General features: G+C 42.3%; 1 protein-coding gene across 6 annotated transcripts in view; it reads left to right on the top strand.

Annotated features, from left to right (window-relative positions):
• The window catches only part of sall1a (spalt-like transcription factor 1a), a 148018-nt gene extending 138822 nt beyond the window's left edge, over positions 1-9196 (top strand). For 5 of the 6 annotated variants that reach the window (XM_074666554.1, XM_074666552.1, XM_074666553.1 and 2 more), the window contains 2 exons: positions 3144-6541; positions 7558-9196. In XM_074666554.1, the coding sequence (XP_074522655.1) occupies positions 3144-6541; positions 7558-7998 (3839 nt within the window). In that variant the 3' untranslated portion in view covers positions 7999-9196. Of the gene's footprint in view, positions 1-311; positions 442-3143; positions 6542-7557 lie in introns of those variants that run through there. The other variant, XM_074666557.1, reaches the window with a different exon arrangement.
• The last annotated feature ends 13164 nt before the right edge of the window (positions 9197-22360 follow it).

The following is a 22360-nucleotide window of genomic DNA, read 5'->3' as shown; positions in this document are numbered from 1 at the left end:
CCCCAGTCAGGCCTTGAGTTTTTATTTAAGTTTGTGTGAGTGTTTGTGTGGGCAAGAGTGTGTGCGGCCTTATCAATGTTGTGGCCGTCCCCCTTTGCCCTATCAGAGTGGCCCCCTAGAGGGGAGATTGGCAGGGCAACCCGCTTTGCACTGTTGTTCCCTGCAAACAGCGAGTGCAGTTGCTTGTCATTTTGCCAGTGTTTATGTGGTGGGGATACTAGGTGTAGCCTGGAGGACTCGCTTTGCCTTTTTTTCCTCCCTCCCCTTGAGCTTTAAGCATGTCACCGGGGCAGAGCCTCTCAGACGTGAGTCTAGTCCTGGACCTCGGCAGTTTTAGTGGAACCCCATCTAGTGTTCAGTGGCTGGAGACGATGAGAGCAGAAATCCTCCTGAAGTTACAAGTGTCAAGAGGCTCACAGAGGCCCCCTGCGAAAAAATAATGTAGGATCTCAAAGCTCGCCGTCAATTTTTTTTTCTCCCACTAATCCTCACTTTCTTGGCTCTCATATTCACACTTTGGTCACTCTCTTTGAGGCTCTGTTTCTGCTCTTTGTCTCTCCTGATGCCTTTTAGCCCTGTGCACCGCTTACATCGTGCTTTTGCTAGAGGTTCTATGGAAGTTTTACAGACTCCATCTTTCCACCAGCTTGACTTTATCTTAATTTTAATTCTAAGTTAATCCTTGCTATTTTGGGAATTAAGCCTAATGCTAGCATCTGCGCTGTTTGCTATACTGGACTTATTTGGACAGTGGATTTGTGATCATGCATTGATTTAGATTGGATTGAATTTGATTTGAAGAGACTTTTTGTTTTTTATTTGTTGTGGGGTTACACATATTGAACAGCTAAAGAAGCAAATCTTAAGCAGTGTAAAATATTTAAATTGATAAATTATAATTTTAAATATATGATTATTTAACTTGGAGTGTTTTTTTGGTTATTAAAGTCACATTCCAAACTGAAGACGTAGTGAAGAGTGGGACTGCACACTTCTGTCTCTCAGAGTTAAGACTCCAACATTTTGCTCTATTTCCTCAAATGGTGTAGCGCACAATTACTTTTTGCCATCGATGGCATGTCATCCCTTCTTTTTTTCTGTTATTACAAATTTAAATTATCATTGTATCATCTCTAATTCTTTTTGTGTGTTAGTGTTATTTCATGTCTCTTAATCTGAAACCTTTTTTAATATGCGCTGTAAAAAATATTGTCATCCCTACCTGGAAGTTACTCACTTGAGCCCTTCCTATCTTATGAAAGATTTTTGAATTAACTTTAGATATACGTTATTATCTCTAAAATATTATGAGCACTATGTGCTGAATGCTTTTTCCCTGAGTATGAACACACATGTATGTACAGGTACTACATTTTATTAATACTGCATCCTCCATTAGTTTGTGGAACGTGATTGTTTTTTTAACATGCCACTGAGTGTCATTTGTTTGTCTTCTCTTCACACTTATTTGTGTACTGTCAGCCTCAAGAAAAGTAAAAGGTGTTTGTGTTTCCTCACATTTCTCACACTATGAATCAAACACATTTTTTTTTCAAAGTTGGTGCTTGGGGTGTAGGTAGGCGGGTGGGGGCTGGGGGTGACTGGAGGGGATTTAACATGAAAAGTTATCATTAAAGTTGAATCTTCCCTGTTTGCATGGTTTGGTGGTGTGAGGGCCAGGGTTTACTGTCATGGCAACTTTGCGTTATCTGATGTCTGTGAGCAGAGAAACACTGAGGGAGATAATCCCTGAATTAAACAGGATCTGCTTTGAGTCGACTGAGATGAGCAGGGCCAGGCTGTGCCGACGATCCCCGCCGCTCCCATGCTGCGCGAACAATGGGAAGGCATCCTGTCTCTCTGTGGGGCAGGGCTGCACTTCTCTGGGTTTCATTTGCAAATGAATTCTTGGCCCTGATGAAAGTGTTGAGGGGCCAGAGCCACAATGAAAGGGATTCATAGAGAAATGCAATTTGTAAATCAACTTGTATGTTAAACAGCAAAATTTTAGTGTGACAAAGAGGCAAAAGAATAAGGAAAGTCTGGAGCACAGCAGTGCCTCTGGGGGCAGAGTGTCTTCTTGCTTTTTCACCCCAAACTTGTCTGGTTATAATAATAATAATAATAATAATAGAAAATTGAAAAACCTGTCTTTGTGCGCATTTGAAAGGCGGTCATTACTTTTGAATTCCATCCCGATGAAGTTTCTGTGTTGCAAGATAAGTCAGCTGGTATGTCCAGTTGTTGAGTTTTGGCACATTTGTGATGCATGCTTACTTTTGTAGCTTATTCTCAAAAGTTTCAACCAAATCATTTATTCAAATTGTATTATTTCATTTGTTTGCTTATAAATCAAAAGCAACTATTTTCTGATAACTTGTAAAAAAGTTTATATTTTTACCATTTTTATGACATGGGAGCATTTTAGTCTAAACAAATTATGAGCTTCCATATTCAATAAGTTTCTGTTTAATTTTTATCTCTTTTTTGTACCTTTTTGTTAGTGTTATTTTCAGTGTGTCCACGTATGCATAAATGGCACAGGCTATGTTTTTCACGTCTTATTGTGATTGCAGCATGAGTGGATACAAATTAGTTTAGTGACATAGATAACCTGTCCTAGATGTCCATAGTCGGCTGAAAATGAGCAAAGTTGACAGCAAATTGAAAGTCTAATAAGTCCATCAAATGCTTGATTTGTGCCGGGTGGACAAGTAGACTTTGAAGGGCATAGGGTATAGGAAATCAATGTCTCTCTATGAAATTTCATTAAGGACCAATGTCCTCACTTCACTCTTTTCTATATTTTGATGGATTATCTGGAGAAAATGATTACCTTTGGTTTCGATGATGAAACCCAGATGTAAATCTTCAAAGATCTGTTTTAAACAATGTTTGAGTAGTTCCCATTGATTTTGTATCCCTTCTTATCATGTTTCCGTGGCCGCTGCATTGAATGAAGCCTTTTTGCATTTCTGCTGGTTTATTGTCCCCTTTCAATCGTTGTTTTTGTGAACACATCAAAGGGATAAGTGTAAAACTGATTAACTTAAGATTAACAACAATGGAATTTGAGGAGATAAAGCTGCTTCTTCAGCTGCAAAACATTTCTAATCACTAATCCTCTGTTTCCTCTTTTTCAGGGGACACAGAACTTTGCTCAGAGGACCCCCCCTGCAAGGAGTCAGACGCCCACGTCTGTAGCAGATGTTGTGCCGAGTTCTTTGAACTATCAGATCTTGAGGAGCACCAGAAGAATTGCACTAAGAATCAGTTAGTTCTGATAGTGAATGAAAACCCTGTCTCCCCCACTGGAACCTTTTCACCTGGGTCTCCTCCCCATAATCCCGATGACCAGATGAATGACACGGCTAATAACACTGATCAAACTGAGTGCAGTGACCTATTGGAGCCTAACATCCTTGAAAAAGACGAATCCATGGACGTGGACGTTTCTGGAATGAGCAGTGGTCACGAAGAGGAAGGCAGTCATACAGAGAGTGGGAGCCCTATTAACACAGGAAGCAGTCATGGTGTCAGGGGCCCCTCTGGTCCAGCAGTGGGTACTTCAGCTATCTCTGCCCCCCTACCTCAGCTCAGTAACCTGACTGATCTGGGGAATTTCTCCATGATTAACAGCAATGTCATAATTGAAAATCTGCAAAGCACCAAAGTGGCTGTTGCCCAATTCTCTCAAGAGGCTCGTTCAAATGGGGGCCCCAGGGTGGCAGTGCCAGCCCTTATGGAGCAGCTTCTCGCTCTACAACAGCAACAAATCCATCAACTGCAGCTTATTGAGCAGATTCGCCATCAGATACTGCTCCTAGCCTCTCAGTCCCCAGAAATGCAGGTACCCCCATCTTCAGCTCCAGGCACAATGGGGCCTGCTGCCAACCCACTGACCACACTCAGCTCCCATCTCTCCCAACAGCTGGCTGCAGCCGCAGGCCTAGCCCAGAACCTGGCCAGTCAGTCAGCCAGTATTAGCAGCCTAAAGCAGCTGGCTGCAGCGGCACAGCTACCTCAGTCCAATTCAAGCAGCAGTGAGACATCTCAGAGCATTAGCACATTGGGGCCATCAACAGTCAATGCACAGTCCTCTGACAAGAGGCCGAGTCATATGAGTAGCCTCCACTCTCAGCTCAGCAACCCACCACTAGCTAAGTCATCAACACCATCATTTGGTATGCGTAGCTTGTTAAGCTCTGCAGTAAATCCCCTTCTACCTCAGCCCCCACCTGGTAACCCCATGTTCTCCAGCTCTCTGCCCAGTGTTGGCACCACTGTAGAAGACCTCAACTCTTTAGCAGCTTTGGCCCAGAGGACGAAAGGCAAGCAGCCAAATGTCACCTCATTTGAACACAAGAGCAGCTCTGAAGATGCTTTCTTCAAGCATAAGTGCCGTTTCTGTGGCAAGGTGTTTGGGAGTGACAGTGCTTTGCAAATCCATCTAAGGTCTCACACTGGAGAGAGACCTTACAAGTGTAATATCTGTGGTAACCGCTTTTCCACTCGTGGTAATTTGAAGGTCCATTTCCAGCGGCACAAAGAAAAATACCCTCACATCCAGATGAATCCCTACCCTGTTCCTGAGCATTTGGACAATATACCAACAAGCACAGGTATCCCGTACGGCATGTCCATGCCCCCAGAGAAGCCTGTCACCAGCTGGTTGGATAGCAAACCAGTGTTGCCCACTCTGACTTCATCAGTCGGTATGCTGTTGCCCCCAACAATGCCAAGCTTGCCACATTTCATCAAAAAGGAGGATAATTCAATAGCCATAACTAGCCCTTCTGTTACTGCAAAGAGTGATTCAGGTGCTGCTGACCTTTCAGCTAAAAGTAATGATGGCACATCTGAAGAGGGCGAAGGTGCAACTCTGCCTACCTCAAATGGAAAAACTGAAGAAGGTAGCCACTCCTCAGGCCTCATGACAAATGTGAGCTCTGCTTTAGAGAGCACTGCTGATTACACAACATCCAACAGCCCACCCATGATGACCAATCCACTCATGCCTCTTATGTCCGATCAGTTCAAGGCGAAGTTCCCCTTTGGAGGCATTCTGGATCCTCTCCAAGGGTCAGAGACCTCCAAGCTTCAGCAGCTAGTGGAGAACATTGACAGGAAGGTGACAGACCCCAATGAATGTGTCATCTGCCACCGGGTTCTGAGCTGCCAAAGTGCTCTGAAAATGCACTATCGTACTCACACTGGGGAAAGACCATTTAAGTGTAAAATCTGTGGCAGGGCATTCACCACCAAAGGAAATCTAAAGACACACTACAGCGTCCACAGGGCCATGCCCCCTCTTAGAGTCCAACACTCCTGTCCTATTTGTCAGAAGAAGTTCACTAATGCTGTGGTACTACAGCAACATATTCGCATGCACATGGGTGGGCAGATCCCCAACACCCCTTTGCCAGAGACTTACCCAGAATCCATGGCTTCTGACACTGGCTCATTCGAGGAGAGAAACACTGATGATCTGGACTTCTCTGATGACAACATTGAAGGAATGGAGGAAGGCCCAGATAGCAGTGTGCCCGACACCCCAAGGTCAGCTGATGTGTCCCACGACAGTCTATGTAACTCCCCAGTTCCTCTTGAAATGGCTTTCCAGGAGGGGCAAGAGAAAAATGGCCCAGAGAATGCCCACAATAATGAAATAGTGGCCAGCCAAATGAAGGCTTTGGTAAATGGCTTAGTTGAAGGGGATTGTCTCACCAATGACTCCTCATCTCTGGGAGGGGATGTTGAAAGCCGGAGTGCCGGGAGTCCAGCTGTGTCAGAATCTACCTCCTCCATGCAGGCGCCATCCCCCACAAGCATGCAGCCACAACCACACAAATCCCCAAATATCGAAGAAAGGCACCAGAGGGCCTTATCTTTTGAACACACTAGTGCAAGCCTCTTGCATCCCCACCCCTCCAACATTGGAGCCCTGGATCTGACATCTGTCAATCCCTCAAAAGATCCCCTGGGAATGATATTCTCCTTCCGTGACCGTGTCGCCACCAAGAACACATCCTGTGACATCTGTGGGAAGACCTTTGCTTGTCAGAGTGCCTTGGACATTCATTATCGAAGCCATACCAAAGAACGACCATTCATTTGCACGGCCTGTAACAGGGGTTTCTCCACCAAGGGCAACCTCAAACAGCACATGCTAACCCATCAAATGAGAGACCTGCCCTCGCAGCTCTTCGAGCCCTCAAACACCAGCTTGTCCTCCAGCCCAACCCCTTCCCTCCTGTCTGTAAGCTCTCTAAACAAACCAGAGGTCAACAGCTTCCTCCATAGCCTCCACCAAGAAAACAAGGACATGCCTCCTGGCTTGGTCACATCATCTGCCTCAACCTCGCCAGTACTTTCTGCTGCTCCACCACGCAGGACGCCGAAGCAACACTACTGCAACACCTGTGGGAAGTGCTTCTCATCCTCCAGTGCTCTACAGATCCACGAGAGAACCCACACAGGGGAGAAACCCTTTGCCTGCAGCATCTGTGGCCGGGCTTTCACCACCAAAGGAAACCTCAAGGTAAATTTTGAAACATTTGGAAAAGTGTTAGACTCCTGAAAGTTAGTGCATGAAAATATTTTGAAAAATGAGTCTCAGAGCTGCTGCCTGGTTTTATATTACATGCCAGTGTACTGACGATTCAAATTTCACAATTAATGAAGAGGCTGCATTCTAAGCAAAACATCATTTCATGGAAAAGCTGAATCACACAGATAATGTAGTTATTATACAGCAGTGCAATCAGCTAAAGATGATTCAGTGGACAGAAATGGTCAGGGACAATTATTCCCACAAGGTTTATTTTGTAATTTTTTACTTACAGTGCTAAAAAAAAAAGCCGCAGCTTTCAGTCTATTGCGAAAGTTGTCCTGCTCAATGATTTGATGAATCTGCAGAGAATTATATAACTAAGTACAGAAAGTAGGTCGAGTTTTTGTGCAGTTTTTGATGCATGATGTGAAGTAACAGTTATATTAAACCAAGCTTTGACTGATGGTTAAAAAGGATCTTATTCAGAGAAAGATGAACTAAAGTTGATAAGGAAAACTGTGCCGAGGTTTCTGAGATGAGTTATCTTCCAAACACCTTCAAACTTAATTGTTTGTTAGTGACTTTATGATGGTTATTAAGGAGGAAAATCTGTTTTTTCCATCAGTGACTGAGGTGAAATGTCACATGTTACTTAACTGGACAGTTCAATTTTACCAAAAGCTCTGTGCCCCCCCTGTGAGATGAACAAACTATGGTTTAGATAAAACAGCATGTGTCAGCCTCGCCAAAATAAGATGTTTACACCATGCTGGTACCTCTCACAGCATAGGCAACTAAACAGTCTGCTGCACCCAGGGTGTGAAGCTATTTTAATTTGGAGTCAAGCATTATTATTATTTTTTCCATTGCATCATCTCATGTGCAGCTCTTATGGCCAAGTTTGTAAACATCGCTAATTTTCATCCCTCTCATTGCTTTGTCTTTCTCTCCTCCCTCCCTTTTATCCCCCTCCTCCCCCCTCCCCCTTCTCTCTCTCTGTGAAGGTTCACATGGGCACACACATGTGGAACAGTGCTCCCGCCAGACGGGGCCGCAGGCTCTCTGTGGACGGGCCAATGGCCTTCTTGGGTGCCAACCCAGTCAAGTTTCCTGAGATCTTTCAGAAGGACATGGCATCCAGGGCAAGCAACGGAGACCCAGCTAGTTTCTGGAACCAGTACGCTGCAGCCTTCTCCAACGGCCTAGCAATGAAGACAAATGAAATCTCTGTCATCCAGAATGGAGGCATCCCACCCATGTCAGGCGGCATGGGGAATGGGGGTAGCTCTCCTATTGGTGGCCTGACCGGTAGCCTGGACAAGCTGCACAGCATGGAGCCCAATGCCGCTCTTGCTGGTTTAGAAAAAATGGCCAACACGGAGAACGGGGCCCACTTTCGGTTCACACGTTTCATGGAGGACAATAAAGAAATTGTCACAAGTTAGAGCTCATGTCCTCTGTTGTGCACAGACAAATTAAATGCCTAAAGGCATATTGTACACACATGTAGACACACACGGAAGAAGAAAAAGAAAGAGAACAAGACAGGGACAAAATCAACCGAACTGCTCTGCTCGCCATTGAATCTTTACGAACACAAGTGTGAAGAAAAGTTGCTTTTTTGTACAATGTACATGTTATAGTTTTAAGGAGCTTATTTATTAGTGATTATAACCTTGCTTGAAACCAAGTGGAAGCATTAACAGTTAGGTTTTTGTTTGTTTTAAAGCCAGAATGGGTATGTATGGGTGCTTAAAAAATGTGCTTTTGAAACTTAGAATATCTGGGTAGATAACCTTACCTTGGCATTAAGTTATTTTCCGTCTGTAGTAGCTATAACCGAACTGTTGATGTTCATGTGATGCATTAGCCCTGTAATAAGCAAACAGACTTGCTGTAAATATTGTACACTGATCTTCTGTAGATGGTCTAACATCTGTGTGTTCAAGCCCCTATCCCCTCATCCAAGCAAAACAATTAAATTCAGGCAAGGGACTAAATGTGTAGTTGTTCCTTTCTTTCCAATTGCTATTTACCGTTCTTCTATTTAAGACAAAACTTTGACGTTTGCTACATTTTAAGGGGTTTCTTTAGTGTTAACGTGTTTTGTTGTTTCTGTGTATTGTACTTTCTACTTTTTGTTTACTTCCATATTTTTCTTTCCTTCAATCTCTTTTTTGTTGCTCGTATTTTGGTGTTGTGGAAAGCAAGACAGAAGGGAACATATGGTCTGGCCTTTTTTTATTTTTTAACTGGTTTTTGGAACTGAGACAGCCAATCAAATGAGCAGGATTCTCCTTTAGTTTCTCAGCTGGATTCCACGTTGCTGCTATGTCCCAGCATCCTCATTGACATTAAGTGCAAAGCTGTGTGTTGAAGCTTCTGTAAATATGTTCAGATGTGGAAATACAAACTCCCTCCTTAGAAAATGTATATAAAGCTCACACAAGAGAAGTCCATTACAGCCAGGGGACAAAATGATAGTGTTTTTATAAATATAAATATATATTGGGTTTGACAACCTTTGGACTGTTACATGCACTTTCTTGGAAAGTTGGAAGATCTTTATGGGTCCAGTTTCTCTACACTTTAATACCTACTAACAACTAAGATACTGTAATTCTTTACTCTAATAATCAAATACATCAGTTTTCCAAAAGAATCATTGTGTGTTTGTGTGCTTTTATTCCTTTCTATTGCATAATTAAAATATGCTTACTGCTTTTTTCACACTGTCAGCTTGGACACAAATTCAGAAAAGAGGATTCATTCAGAGTAATTTGTGCACAGGGCCGTTGAGCAGCTTGTGCACATCCGTGTCTGCTCTGTTTCTCTGCAGTGACACAGTGCAGATGCACAAAGCGGGCTTAGATGCAGTCATTAAGGTGAGGAGGGCTTACCTGCTCTTTAATTTAAATCTTGATCGCCGTTAAAAACCTCATAAATCGCATTGCCAATCCTGGAAATGCCAATTAATTGCTAATCCTCGAAATAAAGTAGATCGAGGGTTTTTACGCGGGAATAAACTGCTCCATCCTGCCATTCAGGCTGTTTACAGCCTACACGCTCACGATGATCATGTAAAAAAAAGTCTCAGCGGAGAAAAGTTTTTTCACTCTGACACGATATTTAATCAGGGAGGTGTTTTTTTATGTTCTTTGAGGAATTGTAAGTTTCACTGTGAATGCGACGATCTAGCTCTTATCCTTGAACGTTGTCAAAACGAACCCACGGTTCCCCGTGAAAAAAGCCTCCGAGGGCGTTTTCTTTACATTTTCTCTCTTATACAAACTGCAAATTTTCCCCCTTTGTATTTCAACAGCTGCATTTAATTTAACACATCGTTGCACATCCTGCAGTACAGGATCTGTTCGTTTGTGTCCAGCATCCTCAGCGCTCTCTTCCTCCTCCTCCTCCTGCTCCTCACCGTGCCCAATTCTACAATATTTACGTTTTATATTTCAGGACGTCGAGGCTAAATGATCCTTACCCACAGTGCCTGTTTTCTTTGTAACAGTCACATCTGCTCCACGGACTCTGTTTATGCAGAGCATCGGCTTTCTGACAGATTCTTTTTAAGGACAGAAAGAAAAATGAAACTGATTTACATTTTTAGTCTTTCACTAATTATGAAGAAGTCTGCCTCTTTTTTAAATTTTCAACCTGAATTTCCAGTAAGAAGGAAACGTATAGGCTACGTCTCTTTGTGTTTCCTATTCGTTCTATTTCTAATAATAAAAATAACTGTTATTTATTTCATATTTTATTTTCATTTAATTTTTTCAGATGAAAATAATAATTATATATTGTACCTTAAAAATAAACACTAGCAAGCCTGAAAATAACCAATTATAAACGTGTAGGAATAGTTAGAGCCTTGTGTGAATTTCACTGAAGGTAAAATACATGATCATTGATTTAAAATCTAATATTTTAGATGGAATAAATAGGGAGTGTTTGCATACACCACTTACAAGTAGTAAATATAAATATACAGAAGTAAACACATGCTTTTCTGTGTGTATGCAGTCCCACCAGTATATATGTGGAGAGCTTCCTTTGCTTCCTTGCTGGGGTATCGATTGAGCTGTGCAGTATTACAGAAACACTTGAATCTCAGGTGGCAGGAATGTGTACAATTGATCTCTTCCACTGTGGCTCCCAGCAGTGGCTTCTTGCTCCACAACACAGAGCAGCACAGGAAGAGCAAAGCCAACACACTGAAACACAATCGCTGCACACTAAGAGGGGCTGTCCCTGTCTGCCTGTTCACTGTCACTATTTATTGTAGTGCTGAGAGTCTCATTCACCAGGTGCTCTCAGGGCACAAAGTATATATGCCATATTTTCACAAGCAACATGACTCAAACATTTCTACAAATTTTCAACATATTTTTCACACTTTATCCGCTGCTTTTATTTAACTGTGGTTGTTTGTTTCCTTCCCAGAGCTAATGGTTTGATGGCCTCTTCCTGCAGCGTCTAGAGGGGATGGGAACCATCAGCAGAAAACATTACTCTCTTTAGCTGTAGGCCACTCCTGTCCACTTACTGTACACTTGAAGGTTCATTAAAGGGCTGGCCTTAAGTAAGAGCTGTATGCACAGCTGCCACACTGGAAAAATCACATCATTTGTTTCCAATGAAAGGTAACTTCTGAGGATATAATTTTATACAACTTTCTCTGCAAAAAAGGGGAAAAAGGGGGAAGCTGCTTGACTTCATTTTTGCTTTGTTTTATTATAAAAGTGGATTTAAAAAAATCCCTTTCTTTTTTTTCCAGTGATGAATATATTTAAAAAAGCAATTAATACGGATGGATTCATGGTACTGAAGATTTAAATAAGCGAAGTAATAACAGGAAGTTTTTCAAATAACGTAATTGTATAAGAAAGTGACAAACCGGTATTTGAATATTTTTTCACTCTAAACTAAATTTAAAAAAAATGACCACAACTTCTTGCATGTTTAGGTGGTTAATACAGTGTGTGTTTGTGTGTGTGTGTGTGTGTGTGTGTGTGTGTGTGTGTGTGTGTGTGTGAGTGTGTGTGTGTGTGTGTGTGTGTGTGTGTGACAAAAAGGTAAAATATAACTTCACAACTTTTTGAGTCATCAGCAGAACCATCAGGAATTCAGAGTGAGAGTAAAATCTGTCCAACATCTCTTGTTTCCTCTCTCCACAGTCCTCCAGTGTGAGGCTCCAGCTGAGATGAGGCTGCATGGACACAATCTTAGGAAGCCCCTGCTCCCTCCCACACCATCAGCCATGTGCTGTCAGCCCTCCTGAGCCGATGCAAACTGTAGCCTGGGGCCCGGCCTGGACTCCCCACCGAGGTTCTGGCCCACCACTGTCAGATCAAAGACCTGAGAACAATGGTGAGCCTCATTTACACGGCCGAGGTTCACTTTCCCCGGACGCGCTGCCACACCTGCACAGGCTGTCAGTCACTGTCACTCAAGTAATTGACCTTCTCCAAAGGCGGCTGCCTTTACACATATTTATGTCAAAAAAAGAAAGAAAGAAAAAATCAATCTAATTCATGGGGCAGTTTCACAGGTGAAAGGTGTTAAATACTGACAGTGTTATCACAGATAGGCCCAAAGCATTGTTCAAATAACAGCATTAATTTACTTACTATAACTTGAAATTATATCCTACTGTGCAACAGAGTGATTATTGCTTTAATATTTTTGTTTGTTTAAGCCTAACCCTAATTTTCTTCGTCATTTTTCCTCCAGCCATGTCATGCTGGTTTTATCTTCCTGTGGTTTCATCGTGCTTCCTGTGGAAAACGGAGCCTGTCTGCAGCGTGTACACAGCTGGTTGGAAGACAAGACCTCCAGATTGTGAGTACAAACACGGAGCAGGATTTTTCAGGCCTGTACACTCTCACAGTTATCACAGACGAGCAATCAAAGTCTTTTAGGGAATATCCATCCTCTACTTAAGAGCAGACACTTTTTTTCTTCTCTCTGCTGTTTGTTCTCCATTGAAGTTGTGCTTTGGTCTTACGAGGGTTTGGAGGTTGTCTTTGCATGGTTTATTTTTATGGCACAGCAATCTGGAGACGATCCAGAAGTTAAGGTCATTTATCTTGCAGTTCATCCGCTTCTTGTCTTTTGTGTGGTGAGAAGGAGAGGCATGGGGACATATTGCATTTCATGAACCTTGATGTCAAAGGAGCACCCAGACAAACAGGTGGGAGCCCCAAGACTCACCAAACTCGAGGCTCCATTCTTTAATAAGGCACTCGTGCTTGCAGAGCGGCTTGAGCGCTCTGTTTCCCACTTGGTCGGATGGGAACCTTCAGGGATGCTAATGAATGTACAGTGAGGGTTTGTCTTACGCACAGAGCCCCTGCTATCTGCATCTCCCAGTTTATCATCACCACTGAAATTGCAAGGCCATTTTACTGAGCTTTTACCGCAAGCAGGACATTAAACCCATTGTGATGCTAATTCTTTAAAATTTGATGTCTTGGGCTTGTTCTTTCAGGTCAAGCCAGCTTTATGAGACAGGCTCTTTTGACAGAGTACAAGCATCTTTTTTGTTATCAGGGGAAAAACCTGCAGTGGAGGGTTTGTCCTCACTGCCCCGTAGAGGCAAATTTAATTTAATGTGCATTTCCATTTGATGATGAATCACATGTTTCCTTGTTTTGTACAGTAGAAAGGAGACAGATCGTCTTTCTCTGGGTTTAAAGAACAGCTCGGAGATTAAGTAGGCTGATTGTGGCCCTTTCACCATCAGAATTACTGTGGGTAACCCAAGCCAGGCCTGTCTGCTCTGCAGCTCAGACACACACCGAGTTGAGGGGACACTCTCTGTTAATGTCATCTCACAGATTCAATTTCAACAACACAATCTTACCTCCAGTCCCACAACCTCTGACACATATTCTTATTCGTTCTCACAGTGTCAAAGCATGCTAGTGAGATGGAGAGATATTCTACGTCCAAGAAGATATTGATATCAAGCATCAAGATGGGATGTCAGAGGGACCAGGAAGAAGCCCTTCAGCCGCGTGTCAGGTGTGTTTGATTCCATAGGTGCTCAGCAGAGATGTCTTGAGTTTATTGAATTTGTCATTTTCGGCCTGGGAGTGAAAAGGGCACCTGTGTGCTGCCGTAAGCCCCCCGCAACCAGGACCGCCACCCACATCACACCATGACAGCTGATGTGCAGGGACAACCCTGAAGCTGTTGATTTTTTTGAAAGCAGTCCGTACATTATTCATCAGGGAAACAGCTGAAAGGATATTTACTTTGTCAATTTTCTCATAAAAGCCTCTTCAGGCACAAAAAAGTCACCCGTGGTTACAGCAAGAAAAGGGTAGCTATTTCAGGGGCAGGTTCAGAGCTCTGTCAGACTGAAACTGAAGGCCGTTGTAGCGGTGGCCACCCACATGAGTGCTGGATCAAAGCAACAGTCTGCTACAGTGGCTGAATATTCAGTGACGTTATTGGACTGTGATAGGTGCCTCTGTGGGAAAATAAGGAAAGTCTGATTCTGCTGTCTTTTTTTAGGATTTTGGGTGGCGGTAGAGTTTATATCTAACAGGTCAAGGTCACAGATCTGCCGCCCACTCCTTTGAAAATCAGCCTCTTCTTATGCCAGGGTTGGTTTCTCTCTTTTTGAAGGCAAGAGTAAAACAGTTTCCTCTGTGAAATTTGTAATCAAATGTAAGATAAGAAACACATTAGGTCATGACAATTCCCACAATGTGCTGTTTGATATGGGGATGTGTGTAACTCAATTGCACCACTAGAGTTAGGTGTTTCACTTTCACATGCGCTGAAACTGCATCACTTATCAGATTTAAGCAGCCACTAAGCAGCTCATGTTATGATTACATGATTTCGTGTCTGTGCATATATGTGTGTGTTGATGTGTTTCGTGTGTGTTAGCCTCTTTGTACATGCCTTGCTCATGCTCAGTTAAGTCCATGCCACCTGTGATTAATAAGAAATATCCCAGATCCAGCAGGTTAATGTTTAATCAATCAACCAGGAGAGGAGCCTCTAAAGGGCCTGGTTTATTTTTAACCACTGCCTCACATTAAACCCACTGAGCAGTCAAAACTCATTATTTTGGCTCTCAGCTAATGGTAATCAGCTCATGGTGACGATATTTCACCCCCAGGCCTTTATTTTCTCATTGTCTCATGTCTCTGAAAAGTATGAAAAGTTTCAGCTATCAAGAACATTGTGTTTTGAAATAGGATGACGGAGTGAAGGGCTCTGAACATCAGAACGAGGTCAGCATGTACAGTAAGCTCATATCAAAAAATGATTTACAGTGATAGTGGCGATATCAGTGAGAGTAATATCTGAAACACTCGTGCTGCCACTGTGAGTTTCCTCTCCTCTGAATCTGCTACTGTGTAACTTGGCTGCAGCCCTCACACTATGAAATCAACACCCCACTCAGCAATAATGCTCTCTGAGGCTTGGCTGGTTTACTAAATAATCGATCCAAATAAAAGCAGCAGATAAAATTGACTGACCCTCATATACTTAATTATTGCAGCTGTTTGACCAAATAGCATTTTTCAGGATGCTGTGTGTCACAGGCCATCAATATTCCTTTAATCGCTGTTAGTTATTACCCTACTTTGTTACTGCGGTGGATGGCTGGTCTCTAGTGGTCAGTTTGGCCCAGGGCAGCAACGGAATGAGATGCTAAATGGTTGCACAAACAATTTGATTATGCTGTTTAATTCCCGTCATATAGATCTGCTGGAGCCTGCTGATGCACTCATTTCTGTTGCTCTGTACAGCAGAGTGCTGACCTGCCTACCTCACAATTTCAGCTCTAAAAGAGCTTGTTTCTCCTGCATTGCCTGAGGATCAATAGTGACTGCTTACAGATTTCAACTCTTGCTACTCACCCCTCTGTTTTATTGTGATGCAGCACTGAAAGTACACATGTTGCAAGCTCTGGCATGTAACGTTTCAGGCCCTTACCAAAGGTGTTGTAACTCAAGGAGAACTTGACTCTCCCCGTCCAATCAGACCTCCTAAGCCAAGTGAAAAATGAGAAATGAGCAGGGAAAGCTCCCAGACCCAGTTGCCCAGTTCCCAAAATTAACATTTCAATTCAAAACCAATAATAACGCATTGTGTCTGGCATGAATGAGTGCTGCTGCAAAGGGAAGGCGATACCTCCTGTTCCTGTGTCAATGAAAAAGCTCCTTCATCTTCAGCTAAAGGGCCCACACAGTCTGAGGTCAGCCAGTCAGCCTCAGTTACACTGCACAGGCATGCCTGGGTGGACGGCTCGAGCTTCCCAGTGCCTTTACAAAAGCCAGGAACTACGAACACACACACACACACACACACACACACACACACACACACACACACACACACACACACACACACACACACACACACACACACACACACACACACACAACACACACACACACACACACACACACACACACACACACACACACACACACACACACACACACATACACATATATCTACAAAAGCATACACAGAAGCACTTAGCGATGTCATGCTCTGCATGAAGTTGATGGCTCTCAAGGTTTGTCAAGAACTACTTAGCTCTTTAAAAGAGCTGTTCTTCATTTTTCAACCAAAACTCAGACCTCTTTTCTTTTTCTGAGAAAATTAAAGTGATTTTACTTTAATTTATTACATAACTAATTTGTGTGTGTGTGTGTGTGTGTGTGTGTGTGTGTGTGTGTGTGTGTGTGTGTGTGTGTGTGCGTGCACGCAGATTGCAGATTGCATATTGCATATTGCATTCACTTATATAAATACACTTAAATTAAACAAAAAATAAGTAAAATAAGTCAACTGACTAAAAAAAATTACATCCATTGATTTAATCTTAGACCAAACCAAACTAAAGCCCCGTTTCCACCAAGCAATTCAGATCTGTTCGTCTCGGCGTGGCACGCATTTTACAGCATTTCCATTGACTAATCCCGAGACTAATCCCTGTGTGGCGTCACACTATTATGTTACTGATTCGGGCATCCAGTTTACACACTGCCTACCACAAGGGGGCACGGTTGACTGTGGAAACGCAAACAGGACCAAGCTAAACCGAGCCAACTTGTACCAAACCGTACTGATCTAAACCAGTCTACTTGGTGGAAATGGGGCTTAAGCTAAACTAGGCTAAGTTAAGTTTGACTTCATTAAACTTAACCAAAGTAAATTGAACTAAACCAACCTAAAGTGAGCTAATGTAGCTTAGTCCAGCTTGGATAAATTTAACTTAACTAAAAATGAATTGACCCATTTGTACTTTACATTGCTTTGCTTTAATTTGCTTCACTTCCTTTACTTAACTGAACTTTACTTAGCCGAGCTAAGCGGATCAGTTCAGTTCAGTTCAGTTCACCCCGGTTCGACATTTGTGGCGTTTCCATTGACCAATCCTGGGACAGGTCTTCAAATTACCGACCCGTACCAGCCATTCTTCTATTGAGGTGCCAGACTTACCCATTTGACCCTAGAAGGTGGAGCTAAAAATACTGCGGTCTGTTGATTGGTCAAAAGAAGTCCCTTGCTGTGCAACAGCAGCTGCTGTATTTCTCCTCGCATCACACAGCCTTCTTTGAAACAAAGCTTGATTATGTTTTGTAACAAACAGCCACATGCCAATGACAAAGAAGACGAATTGCTGGATGGCTTCCATCGTTCCTTTCTGTTTACTGTGTCGTGTTTTTTTTCATTGTTGGATTTATTAGTGGGGTACTGGATGTTGTGCTGCTATGGTGTCACACTATTGTGTAGCTGGTGCAGCTATCGGCATCGAGCTTAGACACCGCCTACCAAGAGGGGACACAATCCATACTGGACTCCTTGATGGAAACAGGGCTAAAGCTAAACTCAACTTGACTGGACTTTGTGTATCTTATTTCTTCCATATGTCACTTTACATTTTTAAACTTCACTAGACTGAGCTTCTACCCATTTGAATTTTAACAGTTTTCTAAACTTAAACTTAATTGGACTTGACTAAATAACCCAAAAAAGCTAGAATTGACGTGAAATGACATGACACAACATGTAATGTCATGATATGACTATAACTGACAAACAACATGACTAAAATGAAATAAAGAAGTACTTTTGAGCCAAGGATATGTTCAGTAAAAGCAGCTCTCTGCAGCTGGAGGGGACCCCAGCAAACACACTATGGAGAGTTTTGGGGATCTTGGCTTTTAAGAGTAGGCCTGGGTGCCAGCCTCTGAATCTGCCAAGAAGGTGTCACAACCGCCCTCTGCAATACACTCCCCTCCATCAGAGAGCAGATTACCAGTGTGGAGGTGAGAGAAAGGGGGACACAGGACAAATTTAAAGTGCACTTTAGCTATTTCTACTGAGACTGAGAGGGAGTGAGAGTCTATCTGCTTGCTGTCTGCTCCAAGCAGTGCAACCTGTGTTACAGTGAGTGATCCCCTGCCTACACTGCACTGTGTACAGGCAGGAGCTTCCACGGTAGATTTTTCACTTTTGTGTGACCCTGTTCAGGGTGTTAGGATCTTCACAGTTTGAATGCTATACAACCAGTTTCAGATTATATGAAAGATTCTAAGCATCCAATGCTGCATTTAACTTTGTCGTAAACCTCACCTTTTATCATGAAAGAAGTGAAAGGTGAGCTCCACCCAAACCTGTGAGGACGGTTTGTCTAGGAATCTGCTGTTAAGTAGTAAAGCAATAAAAGACATTCTGTCCATCTATGGGATTTTTAGTTTTTGTTTTGTTTATTAAATCTAGCTACAACTACTTTTAAGTACCTTTATTCTAAGCTAGCTAAGCTTAGTGTTTCTGGTTGTAGTTTTCTATTTACTATCTCACCTGACATATTTACAAAATGTGGAACATCCCCCTCTTCCGCTAATGTTTACTGAAAGCAGAGTTTATATTAACATCATGACTTTGGCTTATAAAACAGCAGTTCAATACCATATTTATCTTAAATAGTGATTCAAGAATGTAAGAAATGTATTTTTATTTCTGATTGCACCTTCAAGGCTATGAACGTTATGAGAAAATCGAACAGAGACTAATAGTGTTGAATGGAAATATTAGGCCTATAAACATATGATTTTTTTTATATTAAAAAACTAAATATTGTCAAATCAAAATGAAATGACCTGTAATCAAGTTACCAAATCTGTTGTCCCCTGTATGGTTCCAGGAAAAGTTAATGCAGAAATCACAACAACTTGTGTTTTATGTCCTCAATACAAAACTTTCTGTAAGAAATGCCTCGCCTAAATTAAGGCAGCAACTTTTAGCAAACTGTGACGTCATCAGTGCTCTCTTCCTAGAGGCCAGCCTCACTAATAAGGTGCTGCTGGGATTGCCGCCTGCTTAGGTTGTCAATGAGTCTGTCTTGATCTGAGGATTAGGCCAGTCGTTCCAATTACAGCCTGGTGCCTTGAGGTTTGTCAGGCATTGACACAGACGCCTGTCGATGGCCCCGGTGCATATTCCAGGACCCCACTGAGTGACAGGCGCCAGCTCACCAAGAGACGATGACACACCATGAAAGTGTGTGTGCGTGTGTGTGTGTGTGTATACTTGTCTGTTCAGTCTCTTTAGTTTCTTATATACATGTGATAGCTCCTGGCTGAAAATGAACCTGTCCAACTATATACTCAGAAAGTAGAGTGTGTGAGTGTGTAGTGTTTTATTTCAATGGCACAGATATTGACTCTTAAAGAAAGTCCATCCCTCTGACACAGATGAGAAAGATGACTGGCGTAAGACCGGTGAAGCATAAGCATTAGATTAGTCTTGATAATTACTTTTTCTTATGGCCATTTGTGTATTAACAGTTTTCTCCTCTAATAATGTTAAACTGTACAATGCAGATTTTATTTTTTTGTAGCTAGACTGAAAAACTTGACAGGTTTCAGTTGTCATGGAAAAAATTCTCCTTACAAAATAAATTGAGAAAATAAATAGATAAATAAATAAATAATTAACAGGGTGAGCGTCACATCCATTAACATCATAAAACAGGCAAGTCTGCTACTGTGATCACACACACACACACACGCATGCACACACACACACACACACATACATTGTCGCCTGGGAGTCCAGCAGTGACTTTACACCACAGAGGTGGGTCATGTGACACAGACTGCTGTGTCCCACGTTTGTTACTAAATATTCACCACCTGGTGTTATTTACATGCCATTAAATGAGAGATGGGATCTGCTCTTCCTGGCTTTCTTTATCTGATTTGGATAAAATAATCAGAATTCCCCTCTGGTCTCAACTAAATACCAGCTTGCGCCATGTTAACTACTCAGAAATAAGTTTCTTCATTGATATTTTAAATTTCACATCATTTATTCCTCCACTTCTCCTCTGTGAAACATAATCTATGCTCAATGTTGGCGGGCTGTGATTAAAAATGAATGCAGTGCTGTTGGTTGCCCGGCCAGTTTGTTTGGTTGAGTGCTGGCCAGGGGAAGAAAGCCCATCAAATCAGTTGTGCTGGTGTCATTCTACACCCTGAAACAGGGAATCTCGGTGGTCCTGTGCATAGAGAGGCTGGGAATCACCTGTATTTAGAGTTAATGGGTTTGAAATAACTCACAAGTTTGCACTTCAATGGCCGCTGGATTGATGAAAATAAAAAAATGGGACCCCCTGCTCCCCCTCACCCCGGCATCACATGAAAAACATTTTCAAATTGCATGCTGGGACAGATAAATCTCTTATTCTGAGTAATTGGATGCTGACCAAGGTTAATATGTAGGGTGTCATTAAATGGAAATGTAGCGCTGTAAAGAGGGACTGTATGATACAGGGACTCTTTTCTATAGAGCTGCCCCTATGGAGCTGATTGTTAGCTACTTCTTCTGTTGGCAGGGACGCTCTTTATTTGAGGTAACTCAAGCATGAATTGTGTGAGGGAAAGATTGGGGACAGTTATATTCACCTCTGTTTGTTGCCCAGTTGAATGAAATGACCTCTAAGATAAAGCGAATCTCTTGAGCAAGTCAGGTAAAGAAAAGACCGCTCAAATAGGGCAGATGTGCTGAAAGGAACTTTTTAAATTCGACAGTGAGGGACGGCCGATGGAGCATGGATAGTTAAAGGACTGTTGTTTGCTGGTAACCCCGCTCTGCCACCACCACAATGCCACATGGGAGGAGGCACTCACTGTGGACGCTTCTTATTTTGATTCAAACAAGATTGAACACTCGGGAATTACTTTTTTTTTTTTTTTTTTTTTTTTGCTTAAATGTCCTGAAAAGTCTTGTGATCTTAAAGAAAATGATTTTGTTTGGGGGAATGCAGCAGCAGAATAATGCAGGGTAATCTACAGACTGCTTAATTAAGTTGCTCTTTCAACCTCCATCTATGGGAAAGGCCTTTAATTAGAAAGCTAAGGTATTTTCTTCAGATGAGTCAATTTGAATTCCTCCTGACTCCAATGGAGAATGCAAAGCTTCTGTGGCTGCAGGAGAGGCCTATAACCTGCATTCTCCTGGTGATAGAAGCGCTGTAAAACTAAACCAAACACTTTAACATGTCCTAAAGAAGAGCCATTAAAGGACTAAGAATGTGGAAGTACAGTCAGTAGTAAAAGACAAACAAACAAAATGAATGCTTTTAGCCCACATTTTTGTTTGGATTAGCAGTCTGGTGTCAGCCAGGCTATGCCACGACTCACCAGCTCTGCCACCTACAGAGAGGGCAGACTCAAGGCTGCCTGGGTACTTTTGGTGAGGAAGTTAATCATACACCTCAGAGTAGCACGGCAGAAGAAAAGCAGTGTTTGTAAACCTGCCCCCACGGCTTTACCCATAATTGGCTCTACAAGTGACTGCCTCAGCTTCCTGTCAGCATTATATCTGTGTTCACACCAGCCCAGCTGGTAAGACATTTGTTCTCTGGAAACATGGCTGCTGTTTTGATCTTTGGACTGTGAAAGCAAAGCAGCTCACACAATGGTAGTAATGTGGGGAGGATTTTCCAGGCTGTGGAGGAAGCCAGGCAAAAATGTCCCGCTGCCTCTGCCTCACAGTGAGGAACAGCATTTTGGTGATTTGGATGGGGCTTGTATTTGCTGTTCTGTCTCATCTGTTTTTTTCTTTTTTTAATGTTCGACTTGTTTTCTATTGTCCTTAGTATGAACAGAGAGAAACAAAGCACACCTCTACATCAGATGCACTTTGGTTAAACTTTTTTTCTCTCTTCTTAAAAAATCTGAAAGCGCTGGATACAAAATGTTATTCTGACTGTATGGATAATTTTATTATTTCATGTAATGACGATGGCGAGCAAGTGTCATAGAGTGTAATAATACATTCAGATATAAATGTGTAACACTTTGACAGAACAAGCAACAAAAAAGACTAATTTGAGCCTTGTGTGTTTGTTACACTCGCCTGTTAGAAGACAGATTGTTATTAGGAGTCAGCAGGCACAACTTTATTTTGAAGCTGACATATGGCGAGAATCTGAGAATAAAATTTCAAATGTTAAAATGCTGCCGGTGACACCTCGAAGTGTGGAGGAATGCGACTTCCTGCGCAGCTGTCGAAAACGATTCACAGCACCTCCCAAGCTGCTGCCACTGCTCTCAGATCTGCACCTCAGCCCTGCTAATAAAGCATGTCGGGAAAGTAGAAAACACTTAGAATTATGCTTATAATTAATCATAGAAACCATGAAATCAGAGGAGAATGAATAGCAACCATTTGTGTGGTTCAAATGGTCTTTTTCTAGTCCAAATTGCCGCATATCTCTTTAATTTTGTTTGTTTCTCTTTGAGGATGGATATT

The sequence above is a fragment of the Halichoeres trimaculatus genome, unplaced genomic scaffold (assembly GCF_033239565.1).
Source record: "Halichoeres trimaculatus isolate MK-OKI-2021-1 unplaced genomic scaffold, fHalTri1.1 fHalTri1_scaffold_3, whole genome shotgun sequence".
Lineage (NCBI taxonomy): Eukaryota > Metazoa > Chordata > Actinopteri > Labriformes > Labridae > Halichoeres > Halichoeres trimaculatus.
Note: the sequence above shows the minus strand (reverse complement) of the source record. Positions and strands in the feature narration are given on the sequence as shown.